Source organism: Chiloscyllium plagiosum, unplaced genomic scaffold (genome assembly GCF_037043375.1).
Source record: "Chiloscyllium plagiosum isolate Xiang-an unplaced genomic scaffold, Cpla_swu_hap1 HiC_scaffold_30, whole genome shotgun sequence".
In the NCBI taxonomy this organism is placed as follows: domain Eukaryota; kingdom Metazoa; phylum Chordata; class Chondrichthyes; order Orectolobiformes; family Hemiscylliidae; genus Chiloscyllium; species Chiloscyllium plagiosum.
Window position 1 is genome coordinate 8,591,013 of NW_028270168.1, and position 21,294 is coordinate 8,612,306.

At 41.0% G+C, this 21,294-nt stretch overlaps 1 protein-coding gene across 3 annotated transcripts in view; it reads left to right on the plus strand.

The window, feature by feature from the left end:
- The window catches only part of LOC122563496 (sodium/potassium-transporting ATPase subunit beta-1-interacting protein 1), a 591,744-nt gene that overhangs the window by 16,593 nt on the left and 553,857 nt on the right, over positions 1-21,294 (plus strand). Inside the window, exon 1 of one of the 3 annotated variants that reach the window (XM_043717291.2) lies at positions 513-1,114. The exons of 1 other annotated variant lie outside the window; for it this stretch is intronic. In XM_043717291.2, the coding sequence (XP_043573226.1) occupies positions 1,061-1,114 (54 nt within the window). In that variant the 5' untranslated portion in view covers positions 513-1,060. Of the gene's footprint in view, positions 1-512; positions 1,115-21,294 lie in introns of those variants that run through there. One more of the 3 variants, XM_043717290.2, reaches the window with a different exon arrangement.

Genomic DNA, 21,294 nt, shown 5'->3' on the forward strand with positions numbered 1-21,294 from the left:
GAGTTGAACTTGCTCACTAGGGGTCAGCAATCACTGCAACAGGAATCCACATAGTCCGCTGGAAGCCGCGGGGAACCAACAACAAACATTTCCAATGACAATTTACAGGCTCCTCGTTTTGTCTTAACAGAGAACAAAGATCGCAGGGCGAGTCGCTTTTGTTTTATTAAATTCGGAACCGTAGCCAGCCGCGCGAAAACAAAAATCCCCTCCACCAAAACAAAAGCCAAGCGGAGAAACCCAGTGAAAGAAAGACTGATGAGGGCGGCGGTTGGGAAACAATGTAATTAGGGGCGAAGGATATAGACGGGATGAAAATGCAAATAAAATGTCAAACATAAAACAGAAGCGGATTCAAAATGTGGGGCTGGGAAATGAGACAAACTGGATGGGGCAACTTAAATGGTTTGGGTGTGAGTTGGACAGTGAATGTCTGAGTGACTGGGAGGGAGAATGAAATAGAGGAGCTGCTGAGGGGGGAATATAAAATCAGACACCCACCCCATGGAAAGAATTGATGATAATATTACTCCCACCACACCCAGAGCCACGTGGTTTGATCTTTTGACTGCAGAACCTGTGTTCTGTGTTTGAACAAGCGGGTGCCCAGTTAAAAGGAGCAGGGAAAGGATATTATGCACAGCCCAGCGGCTGCAGACTGAACCTCTTGTCTTCATTCTGTTGGAGGAAGGGCTATGGACTCGCTCAATTTCAGCAACACCCGTGTTTAGATTTCCAGCATCACAGATCCGCTGTCGGAGAGAGAGAGAATGGACAGTAACATCTGAAGGTGTGGCAGACCGTAAGAGGCAAAGTCTAAACATCAGGACTATGAGAAGGAAATGAGAAGCGGACTAGAAAGGGACCCCTCCAGGTCTGCCTAGGGTCCCCCTCCCCAGAATCTCTGACCTTGCCGTTGTGTGAATGGTGCACGGAGTATGCTGACCAGCAGCAGGAGGTGCTTGGTGTGAGTCAGTTTCAACTCAGCCTTTACCTCCTCCAGTGTTAAACCCATTCCAGGTTGATCCTTCCTGCTGCCACTGACTTCGAGCTCGGTACCATGGGGAGATGCAATGGGCGCTGCACGTTAATCGTACTCTGCAGTTTACAGCTGGTAAGTTGGGTTTAAAAAAGGATCTATTTTTGTACAGTGATTGTGTGGTTTTGGGAATAAACGCGGGTTGTTGTTGTCTGCTATTGTCCCCCAGGGAGGAATACAGTTAAACCCGTGGACATGAGATTCAAGCTGTGTCCACTTTGCTGTGTATTTGTGCTGAGGTTCAGGATCTCTTCTCGAAAAGGACCTGGATTATTTTCCAGTCTGTGAAAATCTCTTTTTATGATCAATAATAGCGGTGAGAATAATTTGATATGGTCAATGTACCTATTTTTTAAAAAAAGTATGGTACTCCAGTTCTCAACGAAACCATTCCGTCTGTCAATTTCAAAGTGACAGTGACATGGCATTGTAGGATAATAGTTTTACACACTTACACACTTTACAATACGGTTCAGTGCTGCACAGGATAACGAGCTGCTTTATTTTTTTTAAGTCCATGCTACTCTGGTTACCCTCCAGCAGTTGCCTGTTGGGTCTGCCGCGAGACTTGTCAGATTATTGAAGGCTTTATGAAATGTTTCCGTGACGAGGGGGTTAAGTCTGTGCTGTAAAGCGGGTGGCATTATTACAGTCTGGCACTGCCATTCATACTTCCGATCAACTGTGAATTTTGTGCGTTTGTGATGTTTGAAATGTGCAAGTACAGGAACCAATCTCTTGTCTCAAGATAGACCAGATTGGGGTAGGTGAGATGTAATCAATTATTCCTGTTGATGCGAAAATGTTGAGACGGGTGGACGTGCAGCCCGAAATGGTTACAGGTTGTCAGACTGCACTTTTAAAATTCTGAATGTCTCCCTAATTAAAACTGGGAGGCAAATGTTTCATCAAGAAAACTCCACTGTGTTCAAAATGTGCTCTCTGTCTTCTCTCATTCACACACACACACAGTACTAATCACCAATTATAACAAATTAACAATGATTTAATCTTAACTAATAGGACAAGGGTATTACCGCATGTCGTCTTTATAATAATAAACCATTAGATCTTATTGGATTCACCAAGACATCTAGACCATGGCAAATCATTCAGGTACTGTCAAAAACTTTGGTCTCTGAGTCAGTGTCCCCATGAAAAGGCTGTTTCAGCCTGGATAAGGGAGACCTACATAATACTCTGCATTGAGATTAGTGCTATGGAAGAATGCTAGGTTCAATTCCCATTTTCTAGGGATGCTGATGAAGATACCTGTATTCATACAAGCAAATCGCGTGTCTGGCCAGTTCCACGATTGTGTGGAAGCAGCTCAGCATTTAAAGCTGAAAACTAAAGTCAAACCCTACAAGCCTTTGACCTAACCACTGTGATGTATGGCGTAGACTCAGGGATTTACTATAGGCACCACTCAAAGCTCTGCAATTCTACCAAATGCACCATTATAAGAAAATGTGTTGACATGGTGATATCACCAGCAATATGCTTGGGCACTTCTAGTGCAGTGGTAGTGTCGGTATTTCTGGGCTAGAAGAGCCAGATTCAAGTCCCACTTGCTTTAGACTGTGTCATGACCAGTCTGAAGAGATTGATTGATTCAAAAATATCCAAAAGTGATATGGACTGTGGGCTCCTCAGCATGGAGACCTTCTTTCAGAAATATCACCATGAGTGGGCAGGCTATGCTTCCTGCCTAGCTGATTACAGAATTCTCCAGTGAAAAATGTTTGGACCTTTCTTTCTGGGCATACGATTTCAAGGTGGTCAGTACAAATAATACTGGATGGAACAACTGTGGCCGACCATTCTCCATCTTGGGGGAACACTGCAATCAACTGGAGGCGAGCACTGATATTTGGTTCAGCACATTTCGAGAGTCATTTTAGACCAAACCCTCAACATCTGAGGCAGCTAGATGAAGGTTAAATATCAGTGCCACAATTATACTGATGTTGCCCAGAAGTTGTGAACTACCAGGCAATGTCTGTGCCAATCTCACAACAAACTCTTCAATCATGAGAGGATCCGCAAGATGATGCAATCGTTTCTAATCTAAAGCAATGAGGAATCTACCAGTCTCTCTTTCATGGTGACAGAATATGATTCCAATCAGGTGTTGGCTAGGATGAAGTTGGCTTTCTATTCCAAGAGTGCTTTTCCCAAAGACATGTCCTTAGCTCATTGTCTGCTGTTGCTTAGTTCTGGGCCTGTAATTATTTTCCTCCCTTTGGTAGGTTTTTGTCTGTGGTTTACATTGCCTTTCACTCTTGGAGATAGACCACAAGTCTATCTCAGCCAGTGTGGGAATTGAACCCATGCCTTTGGTGATTGTGAATCTGAACCACACAATAGCCATCCAGCCAACTGAGCTGGCCAGCATCTCCTCCCTGCCTCGCCCGCTCCTTTTCTGTTTTTTAAGGTGGTTAAAGGTTTGGGAAATCTAGCTGGAATTTATTGTCGCTTGAGGTGAGTATGGATTTGACTACAAAATATTTTAAAAATGCAGCCAAGCTTGGGATGTGACTTCTATTTGGAGTTATTGCAGAAGCTTATATTCATCATGAACCAATTGCAGGAGATTCAGGCCAGATGCACTGTATGATATTGCAGTGCTTGGACATGTGAAAGAACATTTGAGTTACAACTTGAGTACAAAAATGTCTGATTCAGAATAAGGGGAAAATTGAGTAAGGATTGATTTGAAAGCACTCTCACTCATGCTGGAGAAACTCAACAGATATGGCAACATCTGTAGAGAGAAAGAAAGATTCACTATCATGAGTCCAATATGATCTTTCAGTGGAGAATTCGAAAGAGGATTCATTCTAGTCTCAACATTAACTCTGTTTGTCTTTCAGCAGGTGTTGATGGACCTGCTGGGTTTCTCTCACACTTTGTACTTCAAATCTCCAGCAGCCCCAATATCCTTTTTTTCTTTGTTCCTATTTTCCCCTCCTTCATAAATTCTGCTGCTCATGTGTAGATCCTTTTTAGCAATGCTACATTCCTCCATCAGTGCTGACTTTCACAGGTTCCTCCATCATTCAGGTTATTTTGTTTTGGGTCTTGTTTATGGATCTGTCCATCAATTCTGACCCCAATATCTACAGTCCTGGCTCCACTTCAAGTGTTGCTTCTCTTGAGACCAATCTGGAACTCTCCTACCAATTTGTGCTTTTGCTTTTTTGCTTTTTTGTCATTTTGTTTGTTGGACATGGATTCTGCAAGTTATAAACCAAGGTGGGGTGATAGAAGTTAGATACAGATCCACCATGAAGTACCTAAATGGTGGAACAGGTTTAAGAGGCTGAATGGCCTCCTGTGCATCCCTTTCCTTCATTGCATTGTTGTTGAATAGTGTCTTCAATCAACCCCTATTGGAAATTCAAGAAGTTGCATTTGCAACAAAACATTTGAACAATGCAGAAGAGTTCTTGTGTAGAATGCTTGCCTTCCTCTGTCTCAGTCACTCATCCAGATAATCTGTATTATGACATGAATGCCCATCCATGTCTATTGAACAAAATGTTGAAATGTTTGAGAATGTTATAACATGTGATGTCTCCAATGCTGTGTGGCTGAGGGAAGTGATGAAATAAAGCTGTTCCACAAATAGATTCTTCAATTACATAATAGTGGCTTTGTTGAACTATTTGCATGTGTGCAGGTATGCGTAAAATCTATTTTTAAGTAATTTGTCTTTGCACAGTGCCCATAGTGATTCTGTGCCAATGCATGTCTTTTTCCACATAAATGTAGAAGATCCATTTGAAGTCTGCAAGTTGGTTCTTAAATTATCCACATTAAATATAATTTGAGAATTATAACTGAGCTCAGTCATCCAATTTGGAGGGGTCTTTGTGCATTGGGACATCAGTAAACCATTCCTTCCAACTTACTTGCCTGTCATCAAAGTTTCACAGTAAGGCTTTTACTCAATTTTTTTTTGCTGTATTTTAGTTGTGAGCTTTGCCTGTTTGCTTGTTTATGGTTGGTTTGGCTTTCCCTGACTGACTTCAGGAGCTCTTGGATCTAAGTCCAGTCCAGCATATAGATGTGAAATCCTTAGGTGATTGATCAGTGCTGTAGTGTCAGATTGGCAAACAAAAAAATGTTGAATCAAAATAATGTTTAGGTGAACCTACAATTTAAAACAAAAAATCCCAATGATACATTTTGAAATAACTTCACAGAGCCTGGTATCCTTTCACCAAGTCACCTTTCATTTACATCTGCGCAGTACTTGACACTTGTCCGGCTTCCTCAGAGTGAGCAGAACCTCCAACACTGCTGTTTAAATCTGTCAGCCAGGGCTCCATGATTGGGCTGTTAACCTGGTCAAATGAGGGAGCTCATTCTGAGGTCCCACCTGGCTGACCTCATTACAATCACAAAACATGTTTGTTTAGGAGTTGAGGAACAGAATTAAACCATTCAGTATCTCAAACCTACTCTGCCATTTTAATGAGATCATGGCTGACCTATGGCCTAACTCCATATAAAATCTTTGGTCCATATCCCTTTTGCTTCACAAAACAATGATCTATCTCAGTTTTTAAATCTACCAACTGATCATCTGTCATTTATGGAAGAGAATTCCAAATATCTAACAACCCTTTGTGTATAAAAGTGCTTCCTAACATCTCTCCTGAACAATGTGGCATTAATTCTCAGACTATGCCCCTGGTTCTGGAATCCCCAACCAGTGTAAAAAGTTTATCTTCATCCACTCTTTCTTTTTCTTTGAAGGCTTTAATCTGATCACCGCTTAACCTTCCAAATGCCAGAGAAAACTAGGGCTAATTTATGTCAGCTGTCCTCACAACTTCTGAAGTTCAGGCATCATTCTTGTAAACCTATATTGTACTCCCTCCAAGACCAGTATATCCTATCTAATGTGTGGTTCATAGATGTGCTCACAGTACTCCAAAAATTTGAAGTTCTGCATAGCTGACACATAAAGTCTAAATCCTTATACTTAAGTGCTTTAGTTATACATGCCAATATTCCATTAGTTTTCTTGATTACATGAGGCGAGGGATGAAGTAGACAATTTGCTTATTTATCTCTTCGCTGTTTTGTGGAATCTTGTGTGAAAAGTAACAAGTGACTGCACTTTAATAAGTAATTCATTTTGGCTGTAAAATCTGGCTCGTACTGCAACCTCAGAATGTAGAACTTTCTGAACCATAATGATATTTTCTTTGGCAGAAAAATCAAGTGAAACACAGAAAAATATAATCCTGCCTTTTCTTTTCTTTTGATTTCTTTTCTGCAGGAGGATTCTTCATGCCTCCAGCAAGATTAATTTTTTTTTTAGACTTTGACTTCATTTTTGTAATCGCATAAAGAAACTAGCATTCACTATATCCATATGTAACAGTCATTTGAAGCATATCCTCCAACTTCGTACATCAAGTGTTTCTGATGTTGTAAAATATTATGTATCTTGTCATGTCTTTAGAGACTTAAACTGATGGGTCCAATTAAGAATACTTGAATAGATTCAGAAAGATTGGAAGTTGTTGTAAATTAGCGTCGTGGTTGTAACCATCAAGGTTGGACAATGTTAGGGTGGGGAAATTCTGTGTACTCTTTTCACATATCTCTATTCATCTCTTCCATCCCCATTACATCAGGAAAATGTAATTTAAAAATATGAGCAGGGCAATGGGATTAGAGTAATTTGTTCTGCTGTGGAGAAACCACTGTTGTGAACCGCCTTCTCTTAATCGAGTCTTTATAGGTTCTGAAATTCAACACCCAGAATGTAAAACGTGTGATAATGATTTGGCTGTTTGTTTATACTCACCAAGTGACTGTGTCCATTCATTGCTTCACTTTAATCTGTTTCTATGCATGTGTTGAAGATATTGTTTACCATCTGTGACGCTCTAAGGCGAGGTCATTGACGACTATTTGGCTTTTTGAGCCCTGGTCCATCATTCAGTAGTAGACAGTAGGTGCAGGAGTAGGCCATTCTGCCCTTCGAGCCAGCACCACCATTCATTATAATCATGGCTGATCATCCTCAATCAGTATCCTGTTCCTGCCTTATCCCCATAACCCTTGATTCCACTATCCTTAGGGTGAGAGGAGAAAGATATAAAAGAGACCGAAGGGGCAACCTTTTCACACAGAGGGTGGTACGTGTATGGAATGAGCTGCCAGAGGATTTGGTGGAGGCTGGTACAATGGCAACATTTAATCAGCATTTGGATGGGTATATGAATAGGAAGGGTTTGGAGGGATATGGGTCGAGTGCTGGCAGGTCCGACTAGATTGGGTTGGGATATTTGGTCGGCATGGATGTGTTGGACCGAAGGGTCTGTTTCCATGCTGTACATCTCTATGACTCTCTGACTCTACTGTTGAATAGGAAAATGAATCTAATTTCTTCTTTCTTTTGTTGTATTTTAACTATAGTGTATGAATAAAGCATATTTTGCTTCAAATCTGGAAGTTTGACCAATTAAATTGCATCCAGAATGCAACGCCTGGCTCTTGCCTTTGAAATAAGAAAATGTTAGGGTCTAGGCTATACTCTTAATATGTATTGAGGGGGTTTGGTCTGGTCCATAACAGGAGATGTATTTTGATGTAGGGGGTAGGGTCATCTATAATTGTGTGATAGCCAATTTCTAGATGAGCAAACTGAAATCTTTTTCAACACATGAAGGCTCAGACAGATTATGCTCACAAAGCCAATTATTATCTGTGAATCCTCTGACCTGCAGGACCTTTTGATATGCATTTTCAGGCTTGACACTATCTCTACTCAACGGCTGCCAAAAGTTAGCTTCTTGACACTGTCTTCAATTTGTTTTTTATATGCCTTTGACTTTCTAACTGAGTGTTACCTTTAACCACACTTGGAACCTGATGTAGATTATAATGAGTGTAGAGTGAGAAGGTGAATCTCTTCAGAATTGCAACTGAGACTGATGAACAATGAACTATGCATTTTTGATGTTGCTTTGTATTACATTGAAATCAGTAGTGTCTTGATTGGCACTTACAGGGGTGCAGATGCTAATAGACAGAGAGACCCATTGGCATTCAATTAGCCAAAACAGGTTTGCTTTCTGTTGCTGCCATGGCAATACTTCAGAGTTAGATTTTTACATTAAATTGAAATAACAATACCTGAATATTTTAAGTTAAAAATCACACAACACCAGGTTATAGTCCAACAGGTTTAATTGGAAGCACACTAGCTTTCGGATGAAGGAGCATCACCTGATGAAGGAGCGTCACTCCGAAAGCTAGTGTGCTTCCAATTAAACCTGTTGGACGATAACTTGGTGTTGTGTGATTTTTAACTTTGTACACCCCAGTCCAACACCGGCATCTCCAAATCATGAATATTTTAAGTTGACCTTGATTGTTATAAAAGCAGGGTTCACCTGATGCCTCTCTTAATAATGATAATCTGCCATTCTTACCCAGTCTGGCTGTCACATGACTCCAGTCCCATAACATGTTTGGTTCTTTAACTACTCACTGACATGGCCTAGCATGTATTAAAGGGCAGTTTGAGGTGGGCAGCAAATACTGATCTTCCCAAAGGTGTTCTCATCCCACAAATAGTAGGAGAAACCCACAATTCACCAGGAAAGAACCACCCTCAACATGCGGGATTGTTGCTGATGATTTCAGTTTTGCTTTTCCTGTCTCGGGCAGCCTTCTCAGACCCAAAATCAGTTTGAACACTGAATTTGATTGAGGAAGAGGAGAAGGACAACGTACACCAAAAAGCATGGCTGTTTCTTTTTAATCGATGAATCCACAACATCTCCCTCTGAGAAGCATCCAGTTGTCTTCAGGGCACTTACTCTGGTGCTGGTGAGCTCTGGTAGCTTGGTCTACACACTCTTTAATTTGTTCATGGGAAATGGGAATTGTTGACTAGGCCAGATTTTGCTTTATTGCCTAGTGGCCATTTGAGAGCCTGGAATCACATGTGGACCAGACCAGGTAAGGATGGCAGATTTCCTTGCCTAAAGTACATTAATAAACCTGATAGGTTTTCATGACTGTTTTTGAGATCAGAAATCATATGGCACCAGGTTATAGTCCAACAGGTTCATTTGAAATCACAAGCTTTCAGAATACTTCTCCTTCATCAGGAGCAGTGCTCCAAAAGCTTGTGATTTCAAATTAACCTGTTGGACTTTACCTGGTGTCATATGACGTTTGACCTTGTCCACCCCAGTCCAACACCAATACCTTCACAACATGACTGTTGTTATGATTACAATTACTTTGACATTAGGTTGGCTTTTATTTCAGATTTTTTTTAATTCACCTGGTGATGGGTCTGTGGAGAGATTCAACTGCATGTTCACAGAACTCCAGTCTGAGGCTCTGGATTATTAACCCAGTGATATTCCTGCCATTTGTTAGCTTTGGAATAGAAAGTGATTTTTGATTTCCAACTTCTAAATTTATCTTACACCCATTTATTATTTAATCTCCTTTCATCACGGCAAACAATTTGCCTGGATTGATTTTGTAATTGCACTTTTTCAAAACTTCAATTACATCGCCCCAAGTCTCCACTTCAGCAAGTGCTGTGGGTATTTGATTTTGTTCAGATCCCTCTCTAATCGTGAAGGGTTATTACATTGTCGACAAATCCCTGATTTCCAGATGAAGGATTTCTGCTTATTCCACTCCAATTGAGTCAGAACACACTCTTTGGTCAGACCTGACCTGAAGGCAGTGTTCAAACTACTTGATTGAATTTTTGAGTTCAATTTCTCAATTACCTTTTATGACTTTTTTTTTTAAAAAAAGAAAAATCAGCACTAAATTACCACGTTGTCAAGTTCAAATATTTTGCTTTTTAATTCTATTCACTTTCCGACTGAAATGATAGCAGTTGACAGCCTGGGTTTATATACCAAACAAGGGGCAATTTGCATTGCTGAATTGAATGAACATCAAACAAAATAGATACATCAATCCATTAAGAGGGCAGGACAGAAAGTCACCTAGACTTTTTCCTTCCCTGATTGTGATTAAAAGTGCCATCAATAAGTGGGGCCAAGAGAATAGTGAAGTTTTAAGACTCTTTAGTAGCCTCTTGAGTGCAATATTAGCTTAGTCCCGATAGATTTCCAGGCATTTCAAATCCTGTAGTTGCTGGGAATGCAAGAATACTGTTTTGATAAAATAACAGTGATAAATTGGCTTGCAGTTGTCGCCATCCCTCGGTCAATAGACCAATCCAGAGATGGATTTGTGTTTTCCACTTCTTTTTCTCCCTTCAGCAGGAAGGAAGAAAGCAAATATTCCTAAATCTCCTGTGTATGTTGCTCAAGGTGAGACCAAGAATAAAACCAAAAAATGACATGGTTAAAAATCACACAACACCAGGTTATAGTCCAACAGATTTATTTGGAAGCACTAACTTTCAGAGCACTGCTCTTTCCTCAGGCGCTTTAATTTTGTCCACCCCAGTCCAACACCGGCACCTCCAGTAGTCTTTCCTGTTTCTTTTCCCAGCACATACTAGTTTTCAGCACAAAGGCAACTGTGAAAAGTAACCCTCTACCTGTGAATAGAAACTTTATTTTGTATGTGAAGTGACTGAAGTAGCAGATTGTTTAGTTGCATTAATTTATACTTTTGAAGCTTTCATATAGACCAAAACCAATGTAGCTTTCCACTGTGCGTTTGGAACTTTCTGGTTGGTGGACGGCCGGCATGCTGACAAACTGTTTGTGTATTTCAGTAAATTGCAAATGCTGTTTTTATTGAAATGTGAAATTCATACTGAAATAACAGGCTTTCTTAGTGAAATATAAACCAAACAGTTCTGAACTCTGCTGAGGTGAAATTAACAAAACTAAGGTGCTGTTCCTGACGGTGGATTGGAATTGACTGTCACTCCTACTCAGGATAGGAACCATCACGTGCCCAATTTCGATGTAAATCTTGGGGACACAGGATCAGATCTTGCAAACAATGGGCACTATCTTATAGGCCATAACCTATTTCCATTTGGACCCATCCATTCCCTCCGTGACCCAAAACATGTCAATTGGTGTCTGTCCCATTGCTGTTCAAGTCCTGAACCACCATTCTCCTTCCAACTCATCCCAACTCATCATTGCCACTACTGGTTACCTAGCTTCTCCTACTTTCCTCCCTTGTGACATCGAGTTAGACAAACAAAACCTTTGTCATTTTTGTCATCTCCAAACAGACCCCACCACCAAGGATATATTTCCCTCCCCTCCCTTATCAGCATTCTGGAAAGATCACTCCCTCCGCGACTCCCTTGTCAGGTCCACACCCCCTCCACTCCCAGCACCTTCCCCTGCAACCGCAAGAAATGCAAAACTTGCGCCCAGACCTCCCCCCCTCACTTCCCTCCAAGGACCCAAGGGATCCTTCCATCTCACCTGCAACTCCACACACATCATTTACTGCATCCGCTGCAGCCGATGTGGCCTCCCCTACTTTGGGGAGACAGGCCGCCTACTTGCGAAACATTTCAGAGAACACCTCTGGGACACCTGCACCAACCAACCCAACCGCTCCGTGGCTGAACACTCTAACTCCCCCTCCCACTCCACCAAGGACATGCAGGTCCTTGGCTTCCTCCATCGCCAGACCATGGCAACATGACGCCTGGAGGAAGAGCACCTCATCTTCCGCCTAGGAACCCTCCAACCACAAGGGATGAATGCAGATTTCTCCAGCTTCCTCATTTCCCCTCCCCCCACCTTATCTCAGTCCCAACCCTCGGACTCAGCACCGCCTTCTTGACCTGCAATCTTCTTCCCGACCTCTCCACCCCCACCCCCTCTCCGGCCTATCACCCTCACCTTAACCTCCTTCCACCTATCGCATTCCCAACGCCCCTCCCCCAAGTCCCTCCTCCCTACCTTTTATCTTAACCTGCTTGGCACACCCTCCTCATTACTGAAGAAAGGCTAATGCCCAAAACGTCAATTCTCCTGGTCCTTGGATGCTGCCTGACCTGCTGCGCTTTTCCAGTAACACATTTTTCAGCTCTGATCTCCAGCATCTGCAGTCCTCACTTTCTCCAAACAAAACCTCCAGTCAGATCCATAGATTAAAGAATCTTGCCTGGTGAACACACCTTTATTTGTGCCTTCAGGAGATGTGAGTGCCCAAGTATTGCCCAGTTAATTTGAAACCTCCTTTCAAGATTTTGAAATGCTCTCCGTTGTGTGTTCCTCATATGCAGATGGATGGAGAATAAGTATCTGCTATTGGATGGTAAATGATGGATCCACCACTGGTTGCCAAGTTTATCCCAAGGGATGTCATCCTGACATCACGAAAATGAACTTTGGTTTCAATCCTGGTTTCCTGAACTGAGACCCCATCCAATTCTGTTCTGGCTTTCAGTCCCTGTCCCCTTTTGCAGCATCTCCATCCGGCTCCTGTCATGCTTGGCCACCACTGCCCACTTCACCTAGGCCTTTGGATAGTAATGGCAGTTATGTGCTCACATAATGCCAATGGTATTTCATCTGAATACATAACGGACTCTTCCAACTTGAGATGAAGGTCTTTGTCACCTGCCATGTAAAATGTTTAGAGTTAGTCAGGGCAGTGAAGGACTGGATATGTCCCCACCTCCTCTTTTAATTACTACCTGCTCTGAAATCAAGACCAATGTACCAGCCCTCAAAACCAGGGAAGAACAGAACACTCAAATTGAGGCATGCAGTTTGTTTAGTGTTTAAAAACAACAAATCAGTAAGTTAAGAATATGAAGTATTTTGTCACAATGAATTAAAAATGCACTGATATACATTTTAAGGATGGAGTGAATTCACAAAGATATCCGGGATAAATGGGAATTTTTAATCATTAATTAACTACTTTGCATAAAGTTTTGCGTGAAAAGAGGGGCAAAAATATTCTGTTGAGAAATGCCTTCAGTTCATATTTTTGTTGTCCATTTGTGACTGTTGGTTGCTTAGCATAACAGAAGTAGACATAGCTTTGTCTATTCAAAGTGTGTAAACAATACAATGATAACTGAGTGAAGACTGCAATGTTTATCCTGAATACAAGACTATGAAAGTTCATGAACAATACTCCCACATAATGATCATTCTGGAAAGAGTCAAACCAGGGAACAGTTACAACAGTGACCCCTTGAAGTCTAATGCACGTCTTTGAGTTAGCTTTAGAATTCTGTGTGCAGCCTGTTGTTAATTCCAGTGAGTGATGATTGTCAAATGTACATTTATATTTTTCAATGACTAGTGTTTTATAAGTATGGAAGTATAAGCTGTGACTCATTGGGTAGCATTCATCTCTGCAATAGACGTTTGTGGATTCATTCGTACTACAGAATTTGAGCTCAAAGCTCTGGGCTGAAACTTCAATGTTGGTGCTGTCTTACAAATGAGGCATTAAAGCAACATAATGTCTGCCTGAATGCAGGTGGATGTAAAAAATCCAGTAGTTTGATTACAAAGAAAAATAGAGAAATTCTCCTTGGTGCCAATAATTATTCTTCAGTTGATGTTACAAAAAGAGATTACCAGTCAATATCAACCGCTGTTTGAGGGAGCTTAGAACATAGAACATAGAACAATACAGCACAGAACAGGCCTTTCGGCCCACGATGTTGTGCCGAACATTTGTCCTAGCTTAAGCACCCATCCATGTATCTATCCAATTGCCGCTTAAAGGTCACCAAAGATTCTGACTCGACCACTCCTTGTTATGAGCAAATTGGCTGCAGCACGTCCTACATCGTAACAGTGACTACACTTCTTCAAAAGTTTTCGGTTGACTCAAAGCACTTTGGCATGTCCTGAGGTGGTGAAAGGCCGTGTGTAAATGCAGTTTATTTTCAAATGAATGCTGCCTCTTTCCTGGCAACACGTATTTCATAACTCTGCCTGAAGCTACAAGTATTCTGTCACTTAAATTGAGATTATCTGTCTGTCTGTCTATCTGTGTCTACTGGGCAAACTGTAGAATTGAAGCATTTGTTGTGAAGAACTAGCAGACAATTTCTGTGCTTCTCTTGGATCTATCCTAATGCCTGCAGATAGCACCCGCCAGAAATCAAAGCAGTTACTTCTGGTCGATTTCTTGTTTTATTCGGTGTCCTGTATAACTACACTTGAATTACCATAGTAACTTCACAGTCCCTTTTTACTCTGGTTTGTCTGATACCAGTCAGAGCATTGGGTGGCAGCACCATGGTAGGCAGTGTAGAATTTCAAGATGATGTATTGAAATAGTTGAGACTGTTATGCTGAGATTTGATGCCTTGTTTTGTCTTTGAGACACCATAGAAAATGCCAGGCTTATACACTGAGCAGCTGCTGAGAAACAAGCGCAAACCAGTGTTCCTCTACGCCAGCTGGATAAATTTCACTGAAACCCTACTGTTAATTGAATCCAAGCTTTACAGTGAAGAACAAAACTAGATTCTTTTTTTCCCTCCTCTAGTAGATTTATTCATCAGATGCAGCTTTGCAAATCTTTGCCTGCTAACTACCCACCCAGTGTCCCAGCTGACTCCCTCTCTATTCTTTTGCATTTGTCAAATCAACTAATTAACTACTTAATTCGCTGGGTTGGTTTTTCCTGCTTTTTCTGCTCTGTGTGTATCTGGGCAATTTTCCACTTTGTCAGGGCAGATGGCAGGTTTGTAGCTGCACTGGAACAGCTTGGCTAGGGGCGTGGCAAGTTGTGGAGCACAAGTCTTCAGTACTATTGTCAGAGCCCAGGACCTATTGCAATCTTCAATATCCTCAGTCGTTTTTTGACATCATGTGGAATGGAGTGAATTGGCTGAACACTGGTACCTGTAACACAGGGGACCACTGGAAGAGGCAGAGGTGGATGGTCCACTTGCTACTTCTGGCTGAAGATTGTTGAGAATGCTTCTGCCTTATTTGTTACATTCACGTACTGGACTCTCCCAACATTGAGGATGGAGCTATTTGTGGAGCCTCTTCCCTCTGTTAGTTGTTTCCAATTATCCATCACTATTCATGATGGAATGTGATGGAACTGCAGATTGGGCCTGTTGGTTGTGTAATTGCTGCCTATCACTTGCTGCCTATCACTTGCTGCTTATGCTGTTTTATATCAATGTATGTAGTCCTGTAGGGGTTCACCAAGTTACTAACTCCATTTTGCAGCAGGTATGCTCTCCTACACTCTTCTTCCTTACATTTGGACATTGAAAAATAATGCTTTGCTCACACAACCCTTAGTTAGACTGTGTTCATTAGATTAGATTCCCTACAGTATGGAAACAGGCCCTTCGGCCCAACAAGTCCACACCGACCCTCTGAAGAGTAACTCACCCAGACCCATTCCCTCTGACTAATGCACCTAACACTATAGGCAATTTACCATGGCCAATTCACCTGGCCTGCACGTCTTTGGTGAGTGGGAGGAAACCGGAGCGCCTGGAGGAAACCCCGTAGACACAAGGAGAACATGCAAACTGCACACAAACTGTTGCCAGAGGCAGGCATCTAACCCGGGTCCCTGGCGGTGTGAGGCAGCAGTACTAACCACTGAGCCACCGTGCCACCCATGTTATGTGATTCACTAATATGATGATTGAGCTTTAATAATCACCATTGTAACATTTGCCAGAGACTCCATGTGCTTCACATGACACTTGTGTAATCCACTATATCAATTACTTTCATCTCATTGTGGTTTTGACTCTTGTCCTTTCCAACATTTTTGGGTGGAGAGTCATCATATTTCAGTTCAGTTAGACCCATAACACCATAAGATGTAGGAGTGGAAGTAAGGCACATCGAGTCCACTCCGCCATTTAATCATAGCTGATGGGCATTTCAATTCTAGTTACACAGCAGAGATTTGAACATTTTTAATGACAACAAAGCTAAGGAAACCCCTTCACCCCCCGCCCTTTTCCACCTTCCACAGGGACAAAGGAGCTCTGAAAGCTTGTGACTCCATATAAACCTGTTGGACTATAACCTGGTGTCATATGACTTCTGACTTTGTCCACATCAGTCCAACACTGCCACCTTCACATTATGACCATAGGGATAATCAGATACACTTTGGATGGTTGCTTTGGAGAGCAGAAAAGCACATTAAAAAAAACTCCAAACTATGAAATGTAAATGTGTGATATGTGAAACTTCCCATATAGGGAAAATAGAAAAGGAAATGAGGGCAGTTTCATGTTTGACTGGATAGATGAGTTTCCTCATTGTTTGATTAAAATTTTGATATTAGTTTAGATTACTTACAGTGTGGAAACAGGCCCTTTGGCCCAACAAGTCCACACCGACCCTCTGAAGAGCGGCCCACCCAGACCCATTCCCCTACATTTACTCCTTCACCTAATACTACGGGCAATTTAGCATGGCCAATTCACCTAACCTGCACATCTTTGGACTGTGGGAGGAAACCAGAGCACCCAGAGGAAACCCACGCAGACACGGGGAGAATGTGCAAACTCCACACACAGCTGTCCGAGGTGGGAATTGAACCCAGGTCTCTGGCACTGTGAGGCAGCAGTGCTAACCACTGTTCAGAAGTTTCATTAATTCCACTTTTGTTAACCAGTATGGTCAAACTAATTGCGGTCCTTTTCAAGGAATGGGTTTTAAAAAGGAAAGAGAATTTCCATTCATGAAGGTCCCAGGTATTAAAATCAGATTGCATTCAAAAGGATATTTGTCAATATTTTATCATTATGGTGACAAATATGTATTGAAAAACTTAAGGTTCATTAAAATGCAGCCAAAGTGCTCAATGGATTCTGCAGCTAACTGTCTAGTGAAGAGGTATCTGTCTTCAGGAGATAGCACTTACCTCCACTTTAGAAGGTATAGTGAAGGTTTCGAGATACACAACCAAAAAAAAATTTCACAGGTATCACAAAGAGACCGCCACTGATCAACTAGAATTTGAACTGTCAATGATTGATTTTAAATATTATATCTAACTGTATTCACACTGAGCTGTGCACTCCTCTCTTAACCAATAAACTGGTTGCTGCAGGTGGCCTACGGAAGGATTAGGGATGCTGTCTTCTAGTTTCCTTCAGGTTTGAGTGTGAGTTTTGAGAAGATTTGTAGCTCAAGTTGAGGTTATGGATGTAGGGTTGCTCACTGAGCTGGAAGGTTCATTTCCAGACGCTTCGTCACCCTACTAGGTCACATCTTCAGTGGGCCTCAGGCGAAGTACTGCTGATAACTCCTGCTTACTATTTATATGTTTGGGTTTCTTTCAGTTGGTGATGTCATTTCTTGTGGTGAAGTCACTTGTTGTTCTTTTTCTCGGGGGTGGTAGATAGGGTCTGACTCGATGTGTTTGTTGATAGAGTTCTGGTTGGAATGCCATGCTTCTAGGAATTCTCATGCATGTCTTTGTTTGGCTTGACCTAGGATTAATGTGTTGTCCCAGTCGAAGTGGTGTCCTTTCTCATCCGTATGTTATGATACTAGTGAGAGAGGATCATGTCTTTCTGTGGCTAGTTGGTGTTCGTGTATCCTAGTGGCTAGTTTTCTGTCTGTTTGTCCAATGTAGTGTTTTTTACAATTCTCGCATGGTATTTTGAGTGTGACCTTGGATGAAACTGTCAGACGGGTTTAGGCAGTGCATTCTATTGCTCATTTATGCATCTTTGCATCAAGGTGCCACCCATCACATCTTTCTGCTGGAAAGAATGCATTCAATTAACATCAGCAACAACTCACATTCTGTACAAAGGATGCTGGGACAGAAAGGGAATATGGTACCATCACTGCTTAAACTTAGGCTGTCTGAGCATGGCTTGACAAAAAGGGTGAAGATGTGTGTGTGTGTGTGTGTATACACACGTACGTACAAGCTGGTCATATTTGATATTTCCTGGTAGCAGTGTTCTACTAACTAAATTGACAGCTGAGCGGCAATGTAATTTCAGATTATTTCAATGGCAATGCTGATGAAGCAATCATGCATGCTAAAAATTATAGAGTAAGGGCTAAGGGAAATTATTTATCCTGTCCAGTTTCAATCTAGTAAAGATAGGTTCACTGCATTCTATTAGTTTCAAACTAAGGACAAGAAAGATTGCATTTGTAATGCTTTCAAAAATAGTTTGAACATGTGGACCATGAGAAATAATATCTACCTTATTAGAAATGTTGTGTATTTCTTATTTACCTTGATAGACACAAGTGGGAAGTGAACTGAGGTATAGAATCTGCATATGAACAATAAGTAGCAATAAAAAAGGATTAGGATCAGTCTTAGTTGGCCAGAGTGCCTGTTCTTGTATTGTATTTCCTTTTCTATTTGTTGAATGATGGAGCCCAATAAAAATGGAAAAGTATTACAGAGACACTGCTTTGTATCGACAGACTGATGGTTAGCATTAGTTTCTTCTTGATAATGCTTTTTTATTGTTGAATAGCTTCATTTGCATGCCGTTTTCACTTTTTATTTTGCTTGTGGTGCTTTGGTTGTAGTGCTAAATAATTTTTTCCATAATTTCTTCCTGTGTTGGCCAAATAAATGTCAAGTTATTGGCTGCAAGTTTATCCAGCCAAAGAGCTTCATTTAAGAACCAGCGCTGATTCTGGTTTAATAAGTTGAATGAATTTTTGTGTTGGAGTTTCTCTGACATTGTCCTTTAATGCAGGAAACTTTATATAAAATTTAAATTGTTGTAGGCCATTTGTTGGGAATCCAATCCTTAGTACCATCAGATCCTGTGATCGTGGTTCTCCTTTTGTAAGCTGTTTGCTTTTGTTTCGAACAACCTGTCAAACTGAAGTAGCCTCTGCTCCCTATAATTTTAATGCCTGCTTCTGCCAGTTTCCTTTACACTTTTTCACAAGAACAGAGAAGTCCGTCGGTTTTTTTGTACCGTGGAGTCATATTTCAGAGAAGGTGAATGCTAGGCTGCCAGAACTTGTTTCACTCGTGGTTCTGAACATTTCATCTGAGGTATGTTCCACAGATTTTATTTGTCTGGATTTAAACCCAAACCTACAAACAGTTACTGAATAATATCTGAACATTCTGCGCAAACTATTTCCTTTCTGATGTGGTGCCAAAACCTTTTTAAGCAATTGGATTCAGTGTCCATTGTTCTGAATTGGGGACCCAGAAAATTAAGACTTTTCATGTGCACTGACTATTGTTGTCCTTTTTAGTTGTGGAAGTCATGGGTTTGGAAGGTGCTGTCAAGTTAACATTATGTTTGCATGTTTGAGGTATTTGTTCTGTTTGTAATAGGGATGACTTGGAAATTGTCCACCACACATGAATCAAGCAGGTAATACATTGGCGCAATAAACATATATTTTGATTGCATGTTTTAATATTCTGTATATTGTACTGATCTACTGAGTAACTGGATGAGAGATTGGGAATATTGATCAGAGATCGTTGACGTGAGGCCCATTTTTGCACAAATAAAGAGTTCAAAGTTTGTGCGAAAATTTGTAGCTCGGGTGCTCGTTGTTGTGGTTCTGTTCACCGAGCTGGAAGTTTTTGTTGCAAACGTTTCGTCCCCTGGCTAGGCGACATCATCAGTGCTTGGGAGCCTCCTGCGAAGCGCTTCTTTGATGTTTCCTCCGGTGTTTATAGTGGTCTGTCCCTGCCGCTTCCGGTTGTCAGTTTCAGCTGTCCGCTGTAGTGGTTGGTATATTGGGTCCAGGTCGATGTGTTTGTTGATGGAGTTTGTGGATGAATGCCATGCCTCTAGGAATTCCCTGGCTGTTCTCTGTCTGGCTTGCCCTATGATAGTAGTGTTGTCCCAGTCGAATTCATGTTGCTTGTTGTCTGCGTGTGTGGCTACTAAGGATAGCTGGTCGTGTCGTTTCATGGCTAGTTGATGTTCATGTGTGCGGATTGTTAGCTGTCTTCCTGTTTGTCCTATATAGTGTTTTGTGCAGTCCTTGTTGGAGTTGTTGGAGAAGGAAATCAATCCAAGAGTTGATTCCATTGGTAGCACTCTTCTTTCTGAGTTAGAAAATTGAGTTCAATTTCAAGGAATGGGATTTGAAAACACAGTCCAGGCTGACAGTGCAGCAGCCTCACAGTACTGCACTGACAGGCACCAGCTTCCAAATGAAACATTGAAAGTAGTCACAGAGATGGTAAAATGTGCCGTATAAAGTAATGCATTTAAATGTTTCCATTGTTTCAGATTTTCTTTGCTCAGCAGCTTTGCCTTTGTCTTATGGGAGCATTCAGTATTCTGTTTTAGTTTTAAATTTGAATATTTTAAGGAGTTTATTGCTAGAATGTTCATCATTGCTGTTCATTTCTCATACAATCTATTGCTGAAAATGATTCCTACTTGCATTCTTGCGTACCCTGGATCATCTGAAAAGCATGAAGATGATTACTCTCTTGTAGAAGCACCACAAGTGAAATATTACATTAAAATAAGTTAACTCCACTCAAATGAAGTCTGCGCAGTTATTAGTGGAGTGCAATGTATTGGAAACTTTGTGTGTTTTGTTAACATATTATGTCACATTTTAGCATTGTTTAAAAAATTAGCAGCATTAAATCAAATGGCCTTTGATGACCTTGGAATGTTCATTTTGGAAAAGTTAATTATGACTGCAGTGGAATGGAGTCCAGGCAGGACTGACAGTAAAACTGACAGAACATTCCTTTTTATATCATACTTACTAGGTTCTTCGGTTAGTAATATTTTATTTTATGGTTGTAAATTTTCATCTCTTAAATGAACCACATAATTTATGTCTGCCGAGTAATTAATGACTTATTTGTATTGCCTTTTTGAAATGAATATCTTAATTATAGCACTTACCATAACAAATAATTCATTCCATCTAGTGCTGTACTTTCCCTTCAGATGCACTTGAGTTATGCAAGTTTACTACTGTCTAATGAAAGATTTGACAATGTATTGAATTTATTTTCAATGGAGAACAAAGCAAAAGTACTGTTGATGGAGGGAACTAGTGTTATGCATCACATTCACATCACCTCAGAAATAAGGTTTTGAAAGTGGATAGCTGCTTTCAAGATGGATAGTGGTACCTGCATCATGAAACAATGGAATCCCTTCAAGATATGATGAACTGAACATAAAGAACAGCAAAGAATTGTGGATTTAAAAACCAGAGCAAAATTATGCTTCTGAGTATTTACTCTTCACCAATCCAAGGCAATTTCATTTCCTTTTTTTTTTACACGGCTGCCCACAACAACATGGCTTCCCACAGTTGAGTTAATTTTCCAATTATCTT